The sequence below is a fragment of the Acomys russatus genome, chromosome 26 (assembly GCF_903995435.1).
Source record: "Acomys russatus chromosome 26, mAcoRus1.1, whole genome shotgun sequence".
Lineage (NCBI taxonomy): Eukaryota > Metazoa > Chordata > Mammalia > Rodentia > Muridae > Acomys > Acomys russatus.
In genome coordinates this window covers 19069903-19089169 of record NC_067162.1, presented here as the reverse complement: position 1 = coordinate 19089169, position 19267 = coordinate 19069903, and the positions used below count along the sequence as shown (strand labels likewise).

The window sequence follows — 19267 nt, the reverse complement described above, 5'->3', positions numbered from 1 at the left end:
AAGGGGATGTGGTTAAATATGGGGCACCAGAGTTCATGTCAAAGTCAGTCCCCACTCTCCACCCAACTGTGGAGAATGCCCTGTCCATTGGCTAGATCTGGGTAGGGGTTTGATGTTTACTGCACATATTGTCCTTGGTTGCTGCCATAGTTTGAGCAAAACCCCTGGGCCCAGATCTGCCTGTCATAATGTTCTTCTAGGACGCTCTGGGTCCTTCTATTTCCCCATTTAGAGCTTTAGTTTAAAAGATCTGCTTTAGGGGTTGGTGATTTATCTCAGTGGTAGAGTGCTTGCCTAGCAAGCACAAGGCCCTGGGTTCAGTCCTCAGATTGGGGGGAGGGGAGTGGGGAGAGATCTCCTTTAGTGTGAGGCAGGTCAAGAGGCAGTGAGTTTCACAGCTTCTCTCTGGGAAAGCTGCTGTCTCCCTCACCTCTGAGGAGCTTCTTTCCTGAGCTCAGTTCTCTAGGCTAGGGGTTTCTTTCCTTCAGCACACTGCCTGTATCACCTTGCTCTCCACAGCCCATGAGATTTCCTCTGAGACATCAGATGTAGGTTTGGCCCTTCCTTGATTCTGAAGCTCTTCTCTCTGCTGCTCCTGGGGGTTTCACTTCCTCTTGGTTGTTAATACTGTGATTGTTTTGTGTCTTGGATACAATAATATGGAGGCTGCTGTGCTTCCTGACCTAATGCTGGGAACCCAGCCCAGATTGGGAGCATTTCAGCCACAATCTCTTGAAATAAATCCCCTGTCCTTTCAGTTTTTTTCTTTCTGCCAGTTTTCTTATTCAAATGTTTATCATGGTGGCAGCATCCCATTGCCTTTGCTTTCCTTGAAGTTTTACCTTTAATTATTCAAATAGTCACATATTCAATTGTAAATAGAAGACTTTTTATAAATATCAGGGTTACAGGGGGGAATTAGGTTGACCCACATGCTCTGTAAAATAAATGGATTCTCTCAATCACGAAGTTCTCCATAGCTGAGGTCTGAGCTAAAATGGTTGAATGGCCGAGGCACTCCTACTTGACCTTGAAGACCTACTTTTTAGGTAGGTTATAGTCCTGGGACTGGTCCTTTGGTTGCAGAGATGGACTCTGTGAGAGACAATCAATAGATTATTCATCCTATGGTGGGACAGCATGTGTTTTTTAAACCTTTGTGAGGACACAGGAGGCAAAGCACTTGGTGCATACAGTGCCCACAACCTAAATTTGAATCCTATATCCTCCACTAAGATAAAAGGAAAGAAAGTCATCCACTGGCTTACACACATATAGTGGCACAAAATCCACCCACATATACTTCATACTTGCACACCTTAGTAATAATAAATAACAATTTAAACTTGTAAATGAGTAATTCATATTGTCAAGCAATGATGGTAGTACGTGAAATGAAATTATCACAAATACTTATATTCAATGTTAAACATTTTTTTCCTTTTTCCCCACCTCCAATTTCTTACTATGTTCAAAAAGGTAACACTGTAAAATTTCCCCATTTTTTTCTCTGAGTTACTTTGCTGTAGGCACTATCCCCTGGTATGAGCACTGCAAAGTTCTAAATTCTGAGGTTCCATGGTTTGGGGTGGTTGGGGGTATGGGATGGTTCATAAGAAGCAATGGTTGGCAGCTCTGGTGTTCTATGAGCAAGAGCTCTGGTGTTCCATGAGCATCTTGGCACATGGTTGTGAGAGAGGCAGGCAGAGGAGAGGAGGAACAAGTTAAGAGACAAGTTCTCTTTCCTTTGACATCTCTCCATCTTAAGGATTTAACATTCCCTGAGAAAGGATGAATCAGGGCATGAAACTCAAACTGTAAGCTTTGTGGTACTTTGAAACTAAAGGAGCTGTTTGTTTCTTTTCTGTGTGTAGCTGTCTTTACTCCCAATAGGCCAGTTGTGCAGCCATGAGAAAGTCTCTGGGCTTCCTTGAAATGATGTGGTTTTCCCTGTGTAGGTAAACAGGGGTCTCAGTGTGGGGTTTGAGGCCTTTGCAGCTCACATATATGTAGTAGACAGTGTGAACATGCATGAATCCATGTCTCCACAGATGCCGGGGCCCCCACCTACATGTATGAGTTTGAGTACCGCCCAAGCTTTGTGTCAAACATGAGACCCAAAGCAGTGATAGGAGACCATGGTGATGAAATCTTCTCAGTATTTGGAGCTCCGTTTTTAAAAGGTAATGTTTCTTTGCTGCCTGCAGCCTTGGCATTAGGAGGCCTGGATTTGGGTCCTGGCTTGGTGGCCTTGTGAAAGTTTCTCCTTTTCTCCCCGCTTTGCTTTCTGGCTGGTCTCTCCCCGGGTTGAGCTACCCTGCAAGTCACTCCTTCGCACATATGAAGGAGGCTGTGTCCCTGTTGCCTCCTCAGCCATTGTCACTCTCAGAATCATGACCCAAAATACCAGAAAGAGAGATGGTACATCAACCACAGTCTCCACTTTGAGACAAGTGTGCAACTGGTTGGTTTTCCTCCCATAAGAGGATGCTGGCATGTGAGGGAGAGAGAAGTTCATTTCTAAGCCTGAATAAGGTCTATCATGTTTTACCCCATCTATCTATCTATATAGCTGAGCAATATATTTTGCCATGTTTTGTAATGTGATCTTTAAGGGAAGCTTTCGCAGTGGTCTTCAATATATTCTTTTTCAGTAGTTCCATGTAATTGGCAATCTAACTCATGTCTCTCATGAAACCAGTGTCTCTGGGCCTCTCTCTGTTTGGTGAGGCCTAAGGAACTTCAGGAAAAGAGAGATTAAGAAATGCTCAAGAGCCAGAAACCCTACTAAGACTGAGGAAATTCAGAGTTGTGGAGTTTAGGTCAGGCATGTGAGCATAGGTGACAAAGGAAGCCAATATGTGGAAAGCTATTCTTAACTTCAAGGGTAGACTATTAGCCAGCATATTTTTTAAAGAATAATTTATTCAGATTACATCCCAACTGTTATCTTCTCACTTGTATCTTTCCATTCCCCCCTCCTTCCCTCTTCCACCCTATTCCCCTCCCCTAGACCTGTGACAGAAAGGGACTTCCTCTCCCACCATATGATCACAACTTATCAGGTCTCATCTGGATAGCCAGCCAGCATATTCTTAAACAGCAGATTTTAACTTAATACGATGTGGTAAGGGCAGGACTTGGAATAGCTAACAAGTTCCCTAGAGAATGATGATTGGCATCAGTCCTACTCTGAGACTGCAAAACTAAAAAGCCATGTAGTAAGTAGCTGAAGCTTATTCTGTCTTCCCCACAGATGGTGGCTCAGAAGAGGAGACCAACCTCAGCAAGACGGTGATGAAATACTGGGCCAACTTTGCTCGCAATGGGTGAGGCTGGTAGCAAAGACAGGACAGATCTGGGCATGTGGTGTGGTCATATGTGTTGGGTAGAGGTGCTTTCCAATGTTGAGTGAGCAGTCAACTTCCTGTCCCCATGACCATAGCACCCTAACAATGACAGCTAGAGGAATCAGATCTGTGGCTGAGAGGGATGTGAATTTTGGTTCACAGATTCAGAGGGTTCAATTCTTAGTCTTTTGAGCTACTTACTCTGGATGTTTGTCAGTATGGAACATGGTAGGATAATGTTGATGCCTAGATACCTTCATCTCTCCATCTCACTGGCAGTCAGACAGTAGAGAGAGAAGAGACTAGGTTCCCACTATACTCAGTGGGTCAACTTCTTCCAACTTATCGGACATTTTACAGTTCTCACCATGTCCCAAGAGTACTTTCAACTTAGGATCAATCCCAGTAGGGCAAACATTAGTGCTTGAGCCTCCATGTCCACCATCCAGAACTCTCTTGGTTGGTGTGGGTTCTGAAAGGTTTAGGAGTTCCTTCCCTCAATGGCTTTATCCCCCCAAAGCCCCTCTAGGGCTGGTTGCACTCATGGCCTGAAAGCATCCCTGGTAGAAGGTCCAGGTCCTGGCACTCCTAACTCACTAGACTCTCAATAGCAACATCAGCTTTGTGCTCATAGTCTTAAGTATCATGCCTTTAATGTTGTCAGCAGGGACTTGAAACCTTCTACTCACTTATTGGCTCCAGACCTTCCATTTGCAATCAATGCAGAAGCCTTGATGATCCCATTGCACTTGCACTCTGCTGGCCTGCAAAACCGCACTCATGCTGTGGCTTTAGATCTCACCAGGCTCTGTGGGCTGTCAGATGTAATTGCCTCTGAGTGTCTGAACATAAAGAAAAATACCAGAGAATTAATTCTTTTGACTACCCTGTGGACAGGGAAGCATCTTTGAAAAAAGCTTATACCTTTACACCCATAAGTCTATGGTGCCTGTGCCCTGGAAAGACAGCTGCTAGTATAAATGACAAGAAGAAAAGTAGAGGCAAAGATGGCTGAAGAGTAGGGATGAAGGTGAAACAAGGAAACTTCAAGGCTGGTTTCAAGCCTATGAACTTTATGTTCTTGCAAATTCCTAAGAAGTCCTTGAGGCAGCTTTCATTTTTATCTACTGCATGAAAGCTGGCTTCTCGTAAGAAATAATTTTTTTTTTAATAATCACATTCTCCTACAAAAGATTAATTATACTCCTTTGTGGTGGTGGTAATGAGGTTGTTTCTTGTGAGGGATTGTGTGGGGCAAAATAGAAAATTTCTAATCTTCATGCTGTTGTTTTTGCTTGTAATCTCACTGTAAATATGATCAAGGCAAAAATGAAACAAAGCTGGGCACAGTGGTGCACACCTGTAATTCCAGCATTCTGGGAGGCAGAGGCAGGCAGATCTCTGTGAATTTGAGGGCAGCCTGGTCTACAAAGTGAGTCCAGGACAGCCAAGACTACACAGACAAACCATGTCTCAAAAACCAAAAGAAAATAAAAACAAAAACAAAATCTCTATACCACCTGGATATGATGCTACTTTGAATCTCCTCCACCAGTGAATATTCTGTCATCTTTAAACTCAGTATCCCATAAAACATCAGAATGAACAAATAACAGTTGAATCCATTGCCAGAAGGGAGCATGAATGGCCCCTAACCCAGGTCCTCATACAGCCTTCCATCTCTTCAGAACCACTAAGAGTTCCACTTCTCTGTCCTTTTTCCCTACGAAAATCTGCTAGAATCCCCCAGAAGCCCCACTCACTGCACTCTGTATCCTCTGTAACACAGTCTCCAAGCTCCCAAACTCCTTCACAAATCAGCTTTAAGCAATGCTTCAGAACTATATCATTGGGTTAATCACAGAAAGATCCACTTCTTAGTGCTACGTTTTAGTAATAATTCTATGTGTTACCTTTCAATAGATGAGACAAAATACCTGAGGTTCATCAGCTTAAGGATGAAGGTTTTATTTTGGCTCTGAGTTCCTCTTGAACTTTTCACTTTGAGCCTGTGACAAAGTGGAGTGTGATGGCGTGGGGGCAATTAAGTGGGAAACAGCTCCTTGTTTCTAGGCAGTCAGGAAGCAGTGAGATAAAGAAGTGGAGTCCTAACATGGTGCAAAGTGGGGCCTTCAGTGATCCACTTCTCCCAAGTGGATGCCACCTCCTGATGCCCCCATTAGCCCTAACGGAAGCATTAGCTGAGCATCAGCTGTCAGTGAATGAGGGTTTGAAGAAAAATTGAGATTTAAATGACGTAGAAACTTTCTAAACATGAACACGCTGTCCCAGGAGATGGAGAAGGACATAGGTATGGAAGGTGGCTTCTTGGCAGAGATACACCAAGGCTTCCTTGGGAATCTCAGAGAACTCTGGGGACAGCACAGTTGCTTTGGTGAATTTGTTTTTTAATTTTGTTCACAGGAACCCTAATGGAGGAGGGCTGCCTCATTGGCCAGAATATGACCAGAAGGAAGGGTACCTAAAGATTGGTGCCCCAATCCAGGCATCCCAGAGACTGAAAGACAAAGAAGTGATTTTTTGGGCTGAACTCAGGGCCAAGGAGGCAGCAGAAAGGCCGTCCCACAGAGAACACGTTGAGCTCTGATCAGGAGACTCAGCCATACTTGAGAGCCTGGAGCCAAAGGAATATTTCACAGAAAATCTTGTAGAGAAACAAGTCTTTGAGGCTGTAACATTTTATGGCATTTTGTACAAATGCACTGTAAGGGGAAATATTTATCCTCTTCAACTTGTAAAAATAAACATTGTTTTGGAAATCAAAGTCTGTCTTGGGCAGGTTTTAGTTGTTGTTTTGTGTGATTCTTTGTTTTGTTTTGTGCATGTGTGCATGTGTGTACGTGTGTGTGTGTGTGTGTGTGTGTGTGTGTGTGTGTGTGTTTGACACAAACTAGAGTATCTGTTACCTGAAAGGCTTAAGAAAATGCCTCCATCAGATTGCCTGTAGGTCATTTTCTTGATTAATGATTGGTGTAGGAGGGCCCATCCCACTGTAAGTGGTGCTACACCTGGGCTGGGGTTCCTGAGTTGTATTTTTTGTTTTTTGCTTTTTGTTTTTGTTTTCAAGACAGGGTTTCTCTGTGTAGCCTTGGCTGTCCTAGGCTCACACTGTAGACCAGGCTGGCCTCAAACTCACAGGGATCCACCTGCCTCTGCCTCCTGAGTGCTGGGATGAGAGGTGTGTACCACCACGCCTGGCTCCTGAGTTGTATAAAAAGCAAGCTGAGCAATCTATGGGGAGCAAGCCAGGAGGCAGCATTCCTCCATGGTCTCTGATTAAGTCCCTCCAGGGAGATGTCTTCATAAATATAAAGAGAATAACTAAAGAGTTTTCTAAGTGTTAAAGGCCCTGTGTAGCCTAAATGAGAATGCAAAATTGATAAGAACCACTGACTCAAGGAAGAGCTTATACCATCACAGAGTTCTCTCCACAGATGTCCATTATGTGTTCATGAATATGTCTGGGGACATGTAGCAAGACTGGGATAAAACTTGCCTCTTGTGTGTGTGGGGGCGGCATGGTGGTTCTGGCACACAGCGCTGCACTATTCCCTTTCCGTGAAGTCACAGCATTGCACATCTTTGGAGAATCTTTAGAGACCAGATGAAGGCTTATTGCAGCCAAGAGGGAAAATTGTAAAGTTCTGTAACTCAGTACACAAGCAGGATATCATATTGAACCGAAGTCACCAGAGAACTGGAAAAGATCTCGTCTCGAAGACTGACCTGTGCCTGGTTCTAAGAAGACAAGACAATGGCTAAATAACCCACACCTAGTGCTGAGTCAGTAGAGGTCCTGTACCGGCCAACTATCAGAAGTCAGATGGTAGGAAAGCAAGGCAGGCAGAACAGTACTAGAAGTGTGAGACAGAATTAAAGTGGGCTATTTTATTTGAAGTTTTTAAAAATTTCATGTAACTGATATTGCAGTTTGAAGTTACGGTGTGATGGTTCAAAGATGGGTATTGAAAGATCAAGACAGCCATTAACGATGTTTCAGCCTTCCATACTTGTCTTTCTGTGCCTGCCTTATTTAACTTCATATGTTTCTCCCTGGTTCCATTTATTTATCTTTTTGCAAAGCACATACTTTTATCCTTATGTATGAAGAATAGTCCATATATATGATATGTATATATCCGACATTTCCATTCTCCATTCTGGTGGGGCCTTGAAGTGAGCAAATGAACAAACGGTTGAGAGGTGACTATTGTCCTTTTGAAGAACCCAGAACAGGGAAATCTGTATGACCTGAGAAAAAAAACTGAGAGCTTCTAGAAGGCAGGGGCATTCTAGAATGGCATCATTTATAATGCTGTCACTGACAGCAAATCAGATTAAATGTTAGTGGCTAATCTTTAACTGTGTTATGGTACAAAAGGGCAAAGGAGAGATGCTCCAACCAAATCTTATAGCTGAATGACAATGCCCCCAGAATCCTGGTAGGATGGTACTAGAAGGGTTTCAGAAGGAGAAATACCACGTGGTCATATCTTTTGGATCTACCACCACCAGCAAGGCCAACATTGCCAAGGCTATTGCCTATGCTGACCCTTCTGTAGCTCTGTCAACTGAACCAGCAAAGACTTTCCATTAAACAGCCTATTGACAAGATTATTGTCAGGAAGAAGTAAAGATTAAATCCAAGGTGGTTGAGTACTCAAAAGCCATCCTGGAAGGATCCAGTGTCTACATGGACCAGAATGTAAACCTCCCAGAAATGACTACACACACACACACACACACACACACACACACACACACACACACACACACACACACAGAGAGAGAGAGAGAGAGAGAGAGAGGAGAGAGAGAGAGAGAGAGAGAGAAAGAGAGAGAGAGAGGTGTGTATCACAACCAATGGGAATAGCACCACCTTTGAACAACACCAGCCACTGAAAGACAAGATCTTCAGATCTCTGCCCAGTGCTGACTGAGCTCAACCTTCAGTCTGATCTTGAAACAGGAGGCCAGCAACTTTTTCAAGTGGACAGAGCTCAATAAATAGCTATTCATGATTTTGAGATGCAATAGGGAATGTCCAATAATTGCCCAACCCCCATTTTCAAGCAAAAAAAAAAAAAAAAAAAAAAGTCTAGAGAAGAGCTCTTGTCTACTCCCTCTCACTCTGTGATGCCTGTCAAATTATTATTGAGGTACAATAGCCATCCTCATGTTCATACAGATGTAGATTCTGTCACAAAAAAATTGATTCAACTATGAATAGCTGAACCAGGTAGAAATTCTTCTTATAAGGAAAAAAAAATCACCTTGTGAAATTTGTCACACTGTAGCCACTTGGTCCTGTATTGATGATTGTGGTGATGAACAATAAAATTATTGCAAGCACATATGGCCTCTGATAATTGCTTTCCAGAATGGTTGCATGGTACTATCCTCATTGAAGAGTTTGGCGAGTGGAACTAGCTGAAGGCTAGACCGCCTAACCCAAGGCTAATCAGCAAAACTAAATCAGCATACCTGGTCCAGTCTTATGAACTATAAATACTTGGGGCTGTTAAACCAGTGGACGAACCCAGCATACACGTGAAAGACCATGACCAGGCTTCTGCCCGGCTCCTCAAGGAGAGACTCAGTCGTATCAGGCACAACCCTTCTACAACCGGCTCCCCCAGAAGAGAGGCCATCGTTAGATAAAGTACAACCCTGTGCAAGCATGCGCTCAAGAGAAGGTCCAGAGAGATGCTTCTTCCAGAAGAAATCTCAACAGAGTAAACTTCCAGGCCAAAAAGAGACTTTTGGATCCCTTTGGCCTAGTTAAGAAAAGAAAAATGTCCAGAGATGGCTCCAGCCTCTTCTACTCCCAACAAGGTTTTACAGGACCAAGCACTAGGGACCAACAAGGTCAATGACCTTATATTGGCCAACCAGGATCCCCTTCATCTGGTCCTAGTGTTCAACTATAGGCAACTGCAATCCCAGAAAACGTGGGGTCTATTACAATGTCTTCCAGGAGGAAGTGTTTCCATAAGTCAGTGACAATATCCAGGGAGGATCCCTAGGGTTAATGGCCTGGTTAGTACAATATGCTCTACCTGGTGCTGGTGGGAGGAATATCACTAGTATGGCTTCTTGCATGTTGGTTGAGCTGTGTATAAACCACATAAGGGCCAGTCCAAGCAAGAGAGAGCCAGAAAGGTAAAGAACGTGGTCTAATAGCTTAGCAATCATGAGAAAGAGTATTTTGTGGCTTTGGAGAAACACGGAGTGTAGCCGGGATATGGAGGGGCATTGGGGGCTTGTAATAGAAAGTAATAGAATGGTGTGTATAGCATGGACATGAGCAGGAGAGAGCACAAAGATTTCCTGGTGAGTTAAAAGATATTGTAAAGATGAGACCTGCAGAGGTGTAAAGGGGGAGGGAACCAGCTTAAGTGTCTTGGATCAGGAGCACTGTTGCCACTAGAATTCATAGACAAGAAGGCCATCCTAGGACACTATTCACTATTTTTTTTTTTTTTTTGGAAAGGTTAGCAATTAGCTGTATATCAGATCCATGCCATTGGCCCTAATATTTTAGTTTGATATTTTTTATTTCTTTTTATTGAACTTTTCTTTCATATACCACAGTAAATTCCTTATCATCCAGCTGTTTGTGTGCATTTTAAAATTCATTTATTTGATTTTTTATAATTCCATACATATATTTTATCAAAGTCCTCCCAGTATTCTTTTATTCCCTCCTTGTCCCTCTGGTTTTTAAAAATTAAAATATAATTACATTCTTTTCCCCTTACATTCTCCCTCAAACCCTTCTCATGTACCTTCTTGCTTTTTCTCAATTTCATATCTTCATTTTTTAAATTGTTGAACATTCTCTCTCTCTCTCTCTCTCTCTCTCTCTCTCTCTCTCTCTCTCTCTCTCTCTCTCTCTCTCTCTCCCCCTCTCTCCTGCTCAGTTGTATATATATGATTTCAAGACTGACCACTCAGTATTAGATAACCAGTAAAGGGAATCCTCCCTGATGAAGACTGTTTTTCCTATTCTTGGCATTCCTTAGTTGCCTGCAGTTTTTTTGTTTGCTTGTTTTTTGGTTTTTGTTTTGTTTTGGTCTAGGGTTGAGGACCCACGAGATTTTAATTCACTTAGCAATTTACTTGCATCTTCCTCACTTTTGACAGTGTTCCCATAATTACACATTTGGATTCTTGGGAACCCTATCTAACACACTCCTACTGAACTTGATTGCTATGGACTTGATATTTCTACACCAAGACTTACACATCTGGGCATTTCATGGGCTGCATATGTTTATTGACTGTGGTGGGTTTTTTTTTTTTTTTTGTGTGTGTGTGTGTGTGTGTGTGTGTGTGTGTGTGTGTGTGTGTAGTCTTTCCAGCATTCAAGGGCAACTCAGCTGCAGTAGGTTGAGATGCTGTATCTCCTTAATGCATTAGGGGTGTGATCTGGAACTACTCCCTTAGTCCATGTCTCAGGGTGCCAGACTCAGTACCCAGCACTACTATGAGAGTAGAGTATTAACTATAGAAACAACCCCAACAGCTGGATAGGTCCACTATGCAAATATCATAATAGCCACTTCAGAACATTCATCCCTTAGGTTCAGTAGCTGGTGGAAGGTAGAGAAATACAGATAATATGATGTGGACTGGGGTTTTAGTTGATAAGATTGGGTGAAGAAAGGATGGAAAGAGGCCACGGAAGAATAAGTATTATGTCAACTAAAGGAAAATATAGAGCAGAGAACTGTAGATGAACAATGAAGCTAGGATGTTCTTAACATCCTCAGGGCATAAAGATGATTAAAGCTATATAAAGTTATAGGTAAGAAGTGAAAAGAAAGGGCAATGAGGAAGCGTAAGGGGGAAATGAGGAAGGGAGAGATAAAAATAGAATAGTAGAAAGGGAACAACATGATGGGTGTGAAAACATAGCGAAGTATCAGTCTTAAGATCTAATGATGTTCTACTTGTAGGTTTCTAGGACCCTCTGGATCCTTCTACTTTGCCATTCTCCCGTGCTTCTCTCATCTAGAGTCCCAATAGGATGTCCTCCCCTCTGTCCCAGTTTCCTGGTAAGTGAAGGCTTTGGTGGGACATGCCCCTTGGGCTAGTGTCCAGATATAAGTGAGTATATACCATTTAAGTCTTTCTGCTTCTGGGTTAACTCATATTTGACCATGTCCCCTGGAGGGGGAGACCTGGTGGCACTCAGAGGAAGGACAGCAGGTTACCAAGAAGAGACTTGATACCCTATGAGCATATACAGGGGGAGGTAATCTCCCCCAGGAACAGTCATAGGGGAGGGGAATAAGGGGAAAAGGGGAGGGAGGGAAGAATGGGAGGACACAAGGGATGGGATAACCATTGAGATGTAACAAGAATAAATTAATAATAAAAAATTTTTAAAAATTAAATTTAAAAAAAAAAAGATCTAATGAGGTTGGGGATTTAGCTCAGCGGTAGAGTGTTTGCCTAGCAAGCACAAGGCCCTGGGTTCGGTTCTCAGTTCTGGTGGGAAAAAAAAAAAAAGATCTAATGAGAAACATGAAAGCTAAAGCAAAACCGTTAAGAGATATTTACGAATGAATAAAAATTAAAACATGTAGTAACCAAACAAAAAGATGCCTGGTGTGGTCACATTGGACTTTAATCCCAGCACTAAGGAGGTACAAGGAATGCAGAGTTAAAGGTCAGTCTGATCCATATAGTGAGTCCCAGGCATGCCAAGGACACATAGACCATGTCTCAAAAAAGAAATGGGCAAAGGGGGTAGAGGGAGAAAGGAAGGAAGGAAGGAAGGAAGGAAGGAAGGAAGGAAGGAAGGAAGGAAAAACAAAAGACAAAGTGAGATTAAAGCACAATATGTTTTTAAACGTATATTAGAACTCAGATGATTTCTTTCTTGGTGGGATAGCTTTTGAGTTCTCTTTCTGTGATGTGTCATACAGCAGGCTGCAGTGGTGTCGCAGATGCTGTGTGCAAATCCAGCTCAAACCCATCAGACTTGATTTGTGAGTTCACAGATTCCTACTAGAATTTAGACAAAATGCCTTTTTGTATTGAGTTTCTTGGCTGTGCTAAGTTTAGCACATTTTACTGCTCCGTTTTGCCTCAGACACCAAGGCAGGGATGGGACCCTCCCTGGGGTCCAGAGATCAGTTTCAGGCTCATGTGTCCATGCCCATGTGTCCATAACATTTCCATTTCCTTGTCCACTGTCTCTGCTGATAGCAACTCACCCTGCCCACAGTGTAGCCACACATCCATTGCCTTTCTGTAGTCAGCAAGTCTGTAGGTAGCTATTTCTTCAGTGTTAGCGGGGAAAGGAATCCTTTCCTGGTGGTTCTCGCTGGCCTGAGACAGAGCCAAGCACTCAGAGACAATCAGTCTTGTTGGTATCATATTTCAGTCTCTGGCCTCACAGCCCGGCCTGCTCTGCCCACTGTTATGCTCAGCCTCAGTCCACAAACTGTACAGTCCTGTTTCTCTCTGCCCATGGTTTGTGTAGCCCTTGATCACACCAATTCTCCATTCAAACAGGTCAAATCTAACCTTTGGATTTTTTAAAGTAGCTTATTTCAGGGATGGGAGAGATGGCTCAGCAGTAAAGAATGCTTGATGCTCTTTCAGAAAGCCCAAGTTCAATTCCTAGCACTCCCATTGGACAGCTCACAGCCGCCTAGAACTTCAGCTCTAGAGAATCCCACACCTTCTTCTGGCCTCAACAGGCAAACACACACACACACACACACACACACACACACACACACACACATGCGCACACACATGCACACACGCACACATACACACATGCACGCATGCACATATAAATGGTTCTTTAATATTTTTAAATATCTCCTTTCAACTAGTTATAGATGCTGCATTTGTGAGTTAACTTATTTGCTATTGTGACATGTGATCCCCAGGCCAACATTTATGTGACTTCTATGCTCTCATAAACATCTGCATAGAGCAAGGAAAGGTCCAAAGCAAGTCCGAGTCGTGTGGCTCCAGCTTTCCCACCTAAAGTGAAACTTTATCTTTGTCTCTCACCTTCCAGCCTCATATGCATCCTCTTTTGGGTCTATCCAGTGCCACTTCTGTAACATTTTCTTTTTCATTGTCTGTTTGTTTATTGTTTTTCTGTTATGATGCTCTCAAGCATAGTGATGCTGGCATAGCCAGTGTCTTCACGCACAGCAGGCTGTGAGGAGCAATATGGAGAGAACACGTGTGATATATAGATTCTGCCTGGCTTGATGAGGAGGGCATCATCGTGATGCTCTTGACCATAAAGTCTGTGTTGGTGAATCAATAAGACAGTACATCCAAAGGGAGATAGATTTCCCTAGCTGTAGGGGCGGCCATGTTGGAGACTGATTATATGGTACTCCCAATGTTTGACAAACATCTTTGACAGGATGGGAAAGCAGCTACGTGAGTTATGTCCATGGGATGATGAATTGAAAAATTATAATTAACAGCATGATTACAAAATTGGAGAAGTTGAGTGTTTTGCTATCTAAGAATGGGGGAAATGTTAGGGCTTTCCCCAGTGGTGTGTTTATTACTCTCCTGTGACCCAGTGGCACAGTGAGTAATGAGTCCAATTCTGGAGTTTTAAGTGGCCTTTGGTCTCTCTACTCCATCACACCCTTTACACTTCTCTAGAAAAGTTAGTGAGCAAGAGCAAGGCAGGTTCTTGTTTCAATGGCAGCAGAATATGTGAGCTTGCCCTTCTTGGCCACCCAGAGCACGCTGACCAGTGCCCTTTCCAAAGATGTAGGTGACCTGCTTAGGAGGCCTGCCTTGCCTTCACAAAGCTCAAGGGTGCATGTAAGAAAACTCTCTCTCTCTCTCTCTCTCTCTCTCTCTCTCTCTCTCTCGGTGTGTGTGTGTGTGTGTGTGTGTGTGTGTGTGTGTGTGTGTGTGTGTGTGTGTCTGTTTCTGTGTGTATAACAGTGATGCCTTCTAAGGCAATGTAAATACAAGTGTTCAGAGGTCTAGATAAGTTAAGAGCAAAAGGAAGGCACCAGACACAACCCATAGATACTTAAAAGGAAATGAAATGTCAACATTAATAGAAGGTAAATTAACACAGTAGATGAAAAGTGGAACCCTTAATTATAACTAAAAGGTCAGCTCACCAGGAAAACATGACAATCCTTAATTAATAGACAGCCAATAACAGAGTCACAGGTGTCCCACAGGGTACCTTGAGTTTGATGCCCAGAAAGCAGGCCTTGACACAAGGTTTGAGTGCAGCTTGTGTAGGGGCGGTGACATCAGAGACAACTGGGATAACTAGGGCAGTCAGAGAGTAGAGAATACCGATGTGACTGCACTGTATTTTGTTTGATTCCTTACTAGCTACCCATGGTTCATTCATTGTGGATTTTTGCTTTGGTGGCTACTATAGGAGTTCTTAATGCAGACTTTGATTACATCTATTTATTTTGTAATAATACAACCTTGACAGTAAAGATCAAACAAAAGGGATGCAGAAATATAGTCCTAAAAATCTCTCACCATACTCTATTCCTTTCCACCCTTCAAACTGTTCATGCATCAACTTTATCTTGCTTACCATATTAATGAGGATAGTATTTCAATTAATTTGCATTTAACTCTTATAATAAATCTATGAATAATTTATATACCAAATTTATAATGTTAGAACATTTGGGTTTGTTTGTATAATAGTTTCTGAGCCATCTCTTTTATTTATAGCCATGTTTACATTTACTTCTTACTCCTTGACATACCTTTATTTCACTTTGAAATTTTCTTTTAGAAGCTTTTGGGTCACAAGTTCTGTGGAGATATAGTCTCTCACTTTTGTCTGTTTGGAGATAGCCCCATCTCCATCCTTCCTTCACACTAGGACCATCTCAGGCACTGCATTCAGGTTTGTAAGATTTGTGTAAATCCTTGTCCTAAATATTTGCATTCTCTGGGTTAAAAAAAAAAAGAAATTGTTTCAAGTTTAAGGGCTGAATTTAGATCTCTCTCCGTTCCTGGGTAGAAGGTGCCTCTCTTGACTGTGTGGGTGCTTGGGTTTGGTTGCATACATCCTACCTGCCTTCCTCAGTGTGTTTTTTCATATACTAAAAGCACTCTGCCCAAGCTCCTAAGATTTCCTTAACTCTGACGATAGGTTGGTGTGTGAACACATGAACTACTTGATATGCCTTGGGGAGAGACAAATGGAGACTCTTGGTCACCATTTTGTACCATAAATTTTCCCAAAGAGCCAGGTCACTCAAACTCATCAGCAAACAAATGCCCTCTCTTATAGTCACCTCTGCTTTGATGTCATTGCAAAATATAAAATGTGATATCATTTCTTCTTGTAAAATAAACAACTTGATTTTTAAAAGGATTGTATTTTTATGCCTCTGTGTGAGGTGTGGTGTGTGTGTGTGTGTGTGTGTGTGTGTGTGTGTGTGTGTGTTGTACAAATGCCCCTGGAGGCCAGAAGAGAGTCCAACCTAAAGTGCAGTGTAGTTGTGAATTGCCCCACAGGATGCTGGGAACAGAACTTAGGCCCTATGCAATAGCAGCAAGCCTCTGGCTCTTAACCACTGAGCCAACCTCTCCATTTTTAAGCAACTTAATTTTTTTGAAGTGTTATTTTACTTTCTACTTCTCTCCCCACTCTACATAAAAATACTCTTCAACCAAGACTACCCATTCCCATCTCCCCAAAAAAGTGTTTGACTTGACTTGTTAGGCAGAGCCAAGGCAAGGCTTTATGATCACACACTCTTTACCACAAGATTTCCAAGCGTCCTGCAGAGAGTAGCTCTGTTACAGAAATGTAAGCTTCTCTCCTGGGCTGTTGGGGATAAGAAACAGAAACAAGACCACATTGTTAAATCAGAAACCAAACTGTACATAATCTCTTTTATCTTGCCCCACTTAGGTACCTTCCCATGGCCATAAATGTCAAACACTTTGGAAATGTTAAAAAATTTACAGATTAGGGCTGGGGGCTTGGGGAGGGGGGGGGGTTGGGGGGCGGTACCTCAGCCACCAAGAGTAATGGCTGCTTTTCTTTTTTTTCTTTTTTTATTATTAATTTATTCATATTACATCTCTGTTGTTAGCCCATCCCTTGTATTCCTCCCTCCCTCCTGCTTCCCCCCCTATTCCCCTCCCCTATGTCTGTGACTGAGGGGGACCTCCTTCCCCTGTATATGCTCATAGGGTATCGAGTCTCTTCTTGGTGACCTATTATCCTTCCTCTGAGTGCCACCAGGCCTCCCCATCCAAGGGACATGGTTAAATATGGGGCACCAGAGTTTGTGTGAAAGTCAGATCTCCTTCTCCACTTAACGGTGGAGAATATCCTGTCCGTTGGCTAGTCTGGGTAGGGGTTCAAAGTTTACTGCCTATATTTTCCTTGGCTGGTGCCAGAGTTTGAGGAGGACCCCAGGGCCCAGACCCGCTTGTAGTTTTTCAGGACCCTCTGGATCCTTCTATTTCCTCATTCTCCCAGGCTTCTCACAACTATAGTCTCAATAGGATGTCCTCCCCTCTGACCCACTTTCCTGGTAGGTAAAGTTTTTCATGGGGACGTACCCCTTGGACTAGTGTCTCGATATAAGTGAGTATATACCATTTAACTCTTTTTGCTTCTGGGTGAACTCACTCATTATGATAATTTCTAGTTCAATCCATTTGTCCACAAATTTCGGAAATTCCTTGTTTTTAATAGCTGAGTAGTATTCCATAGTGTAAATGTACCACAGTTTCTTTATCCATTCTTCTACTGAGGGACACTTAGGCTGTTTCCATGTTCTGGCTATCATGAATAAGGCATGGCTGCTTTTCTAGATGACTGATGTTCAGTTTCCAGGACCTGCATGTTGGTTCTTATCTTACCACTCCGTTCCTAGGTGTCCTGATACTCTCCTGGCCTCCATGGGCATTGCATGCAGACAGTGCCTAGACAAACATGCAGGCAAATGATTATACACATAAAATAAAAATAAATAAAAACTCAAAGAAAGAAAGAACTCACAGATAAATGCATGCGTGGATGATTAGAGCAAAGGATTGTGGTCAACGAGGTTTGTTTACTATAAGAACACTGTACGGTTTTGAAGGAGAAATGTCTACCATAGTCGCAAGAATTTGAATGCGTGATCTCCGGTGGGTGGTGCTGTTTGGGGATATTGAGGACATGTAACTTGTTAGAGAAAATATGTCGCTGGGAATAGGCTTTGAGAGTTTATAGACTTGAGAGGACGGATAAGCCTCAAAGACCCCAAGAGACCGCTCAAAAGACCCCAGTCTGTTTCACTAATCCAACTCCATGACAGGTTTCAGTTCTCTGCCTGACTGGGCCTGAATTTCTGTTTCTCAGAATTCAGGAAAACAATTCCTAGGAAAGCCACAGTTTGTGGGCAGCCCATCAGCTTACAGGTCAGGTTGACATAATCCATTGTTTGTATTACTTTATGACCTTGCTACTTCCAGAAAAGAATACAGCTGGCCTTATCCAGTCAAATTAATGGTTAACTCCTGATTAGAAGCCAAACTTTAATGATTTAGCAAAATCTGCAGGACCTAGAAAAGTTCCCAAATGGGGTAGCTAATCCTGAACCCCCTCGTATACTTGGACTCACCTCTAACCAACCAGTTTAAAAGTTACCTCATTACCCTTTCACTGTCTATAAATTGAGTCTGCATGCTCACCTTGAGGTTGCCATTTTGAAAAGAGCGAGATCCCTGCATGCTGCAATTTCTGCAGAATAACTGCTCTTTGCTTTTGCATACTATGTGAGGCTGGGGGTCCTCCTTCAGTGATGCTTACAGATTCTCACCATTTCTAGCTAACTCTCTGCCGTGAGCTTGCATTCCAGTAATGAGCTCTTAGCTTTCTATACCAACTATCCTGGTTGCTGTTTGCTGCTGTCCTTCTGCTCTGCCGTCATGGACTCCTATCCTTCTGGAAATTCTTTCTTCCTTAAGTTGCCTTTGGTCTTTGTGTCTTATCAGAGCAGAAAAAAAGTACCTAATACAAACATTCTGTATAAATATCCCTGCTCCAAAAGCAGTGAGGCCATTAACACTGGCAGGCCAGGCAACCTGGCAGGAGGAATATTGAATATTAGGCATCAGAAAAAAAAAAAAAAAGTTAGGCCGAAGAGTGAGATTAGAAAATTTTCAAAACTTGAAAGCATATCCAAGGAATCTGGGAATTGTGCAGAGTTCCCAGCTGAGCAACTCTGGGAAATTTTTAGTGAGGTGCTCTTGGCTTTCCAGCTTGTAGTGAGAATCCTAAACTAAGGCTTCTTCCTGCCTGCCTGCAGCTGCTTGTTGGTTCCTGTGTTGGGAAATTCAAGGCCCACTGAAGCAGGAGCAAATAGTGTTTGCGTAAGTTGCTGGATGTACTCTGAAGGCTGGGTAGTGTCATTTCATATAAAGAAGAGTGAACTCATAGTGGGTGTGGCTTACAGGTACTAAAAAACACCCAATGAGCTTTTTGGAGGAGGGGGAGATTTACATAGTTATGCTAATTGGTCCAGAGGCAGGGATACAGCAGAGAGAGGGAGGACCAATACTTTCAGTTTTGCTCAGCAGATAGATACCTCTCTGTCTCCAGGAGCTCTTGTCCTTCCATGATGTGGCTCTGTACTCTGGTCTGGGGTTCTCTGGTGGTTTGCACAGTTTGGGGTAAGTTCTTCTGAATTACAAAGGTTGGGTTGCACTTTTGGAAATCTATCCTGGTTAAAGTGGATAAAGTTTATACAAGGCAAGCATAGAAACAGATCAATATTCTTTATTCATCCTGGCTTACGCAGGATACTTTTATGCTTCCAATCAGTTTACTTTTCAGTTGTCCCTCTTAGACAGAATTATTTTTTCTTTATCATAAATGTCATGAGGAAATGAGACCT

General features: G+C 42.7%; 1 protein-coding gene across 1 annotated transcript in view; it reads left to right on the top strand.

The window, feature by feature from the left end:
- Positions 1-6030, top strand: part of LOC127209667 (carboxylesterase 1D) — an 87577-nt gene extending 81547 nt beyond the window's left edge. The window contains exons 11-13 of the mRNA XM_051169348.1: positions 2052-2183; positions 3257-3329; positions 5775-6030. Of these exons, the coding sequence (XP_051025305.1) occupies positions 2052-2183; positions 3257-3329; positions 5775-5958 (389 nt within the window). The 3' untranslated portion in view covers positions 5959-6030. The remainder of the gene's footprint in view (positions 1-2051; positions 2184-3256; positions 3330-5774) is intronic.
- The last annotated feature ends 13237 nt before the right edge of the window (positions 6031-19267 follow it).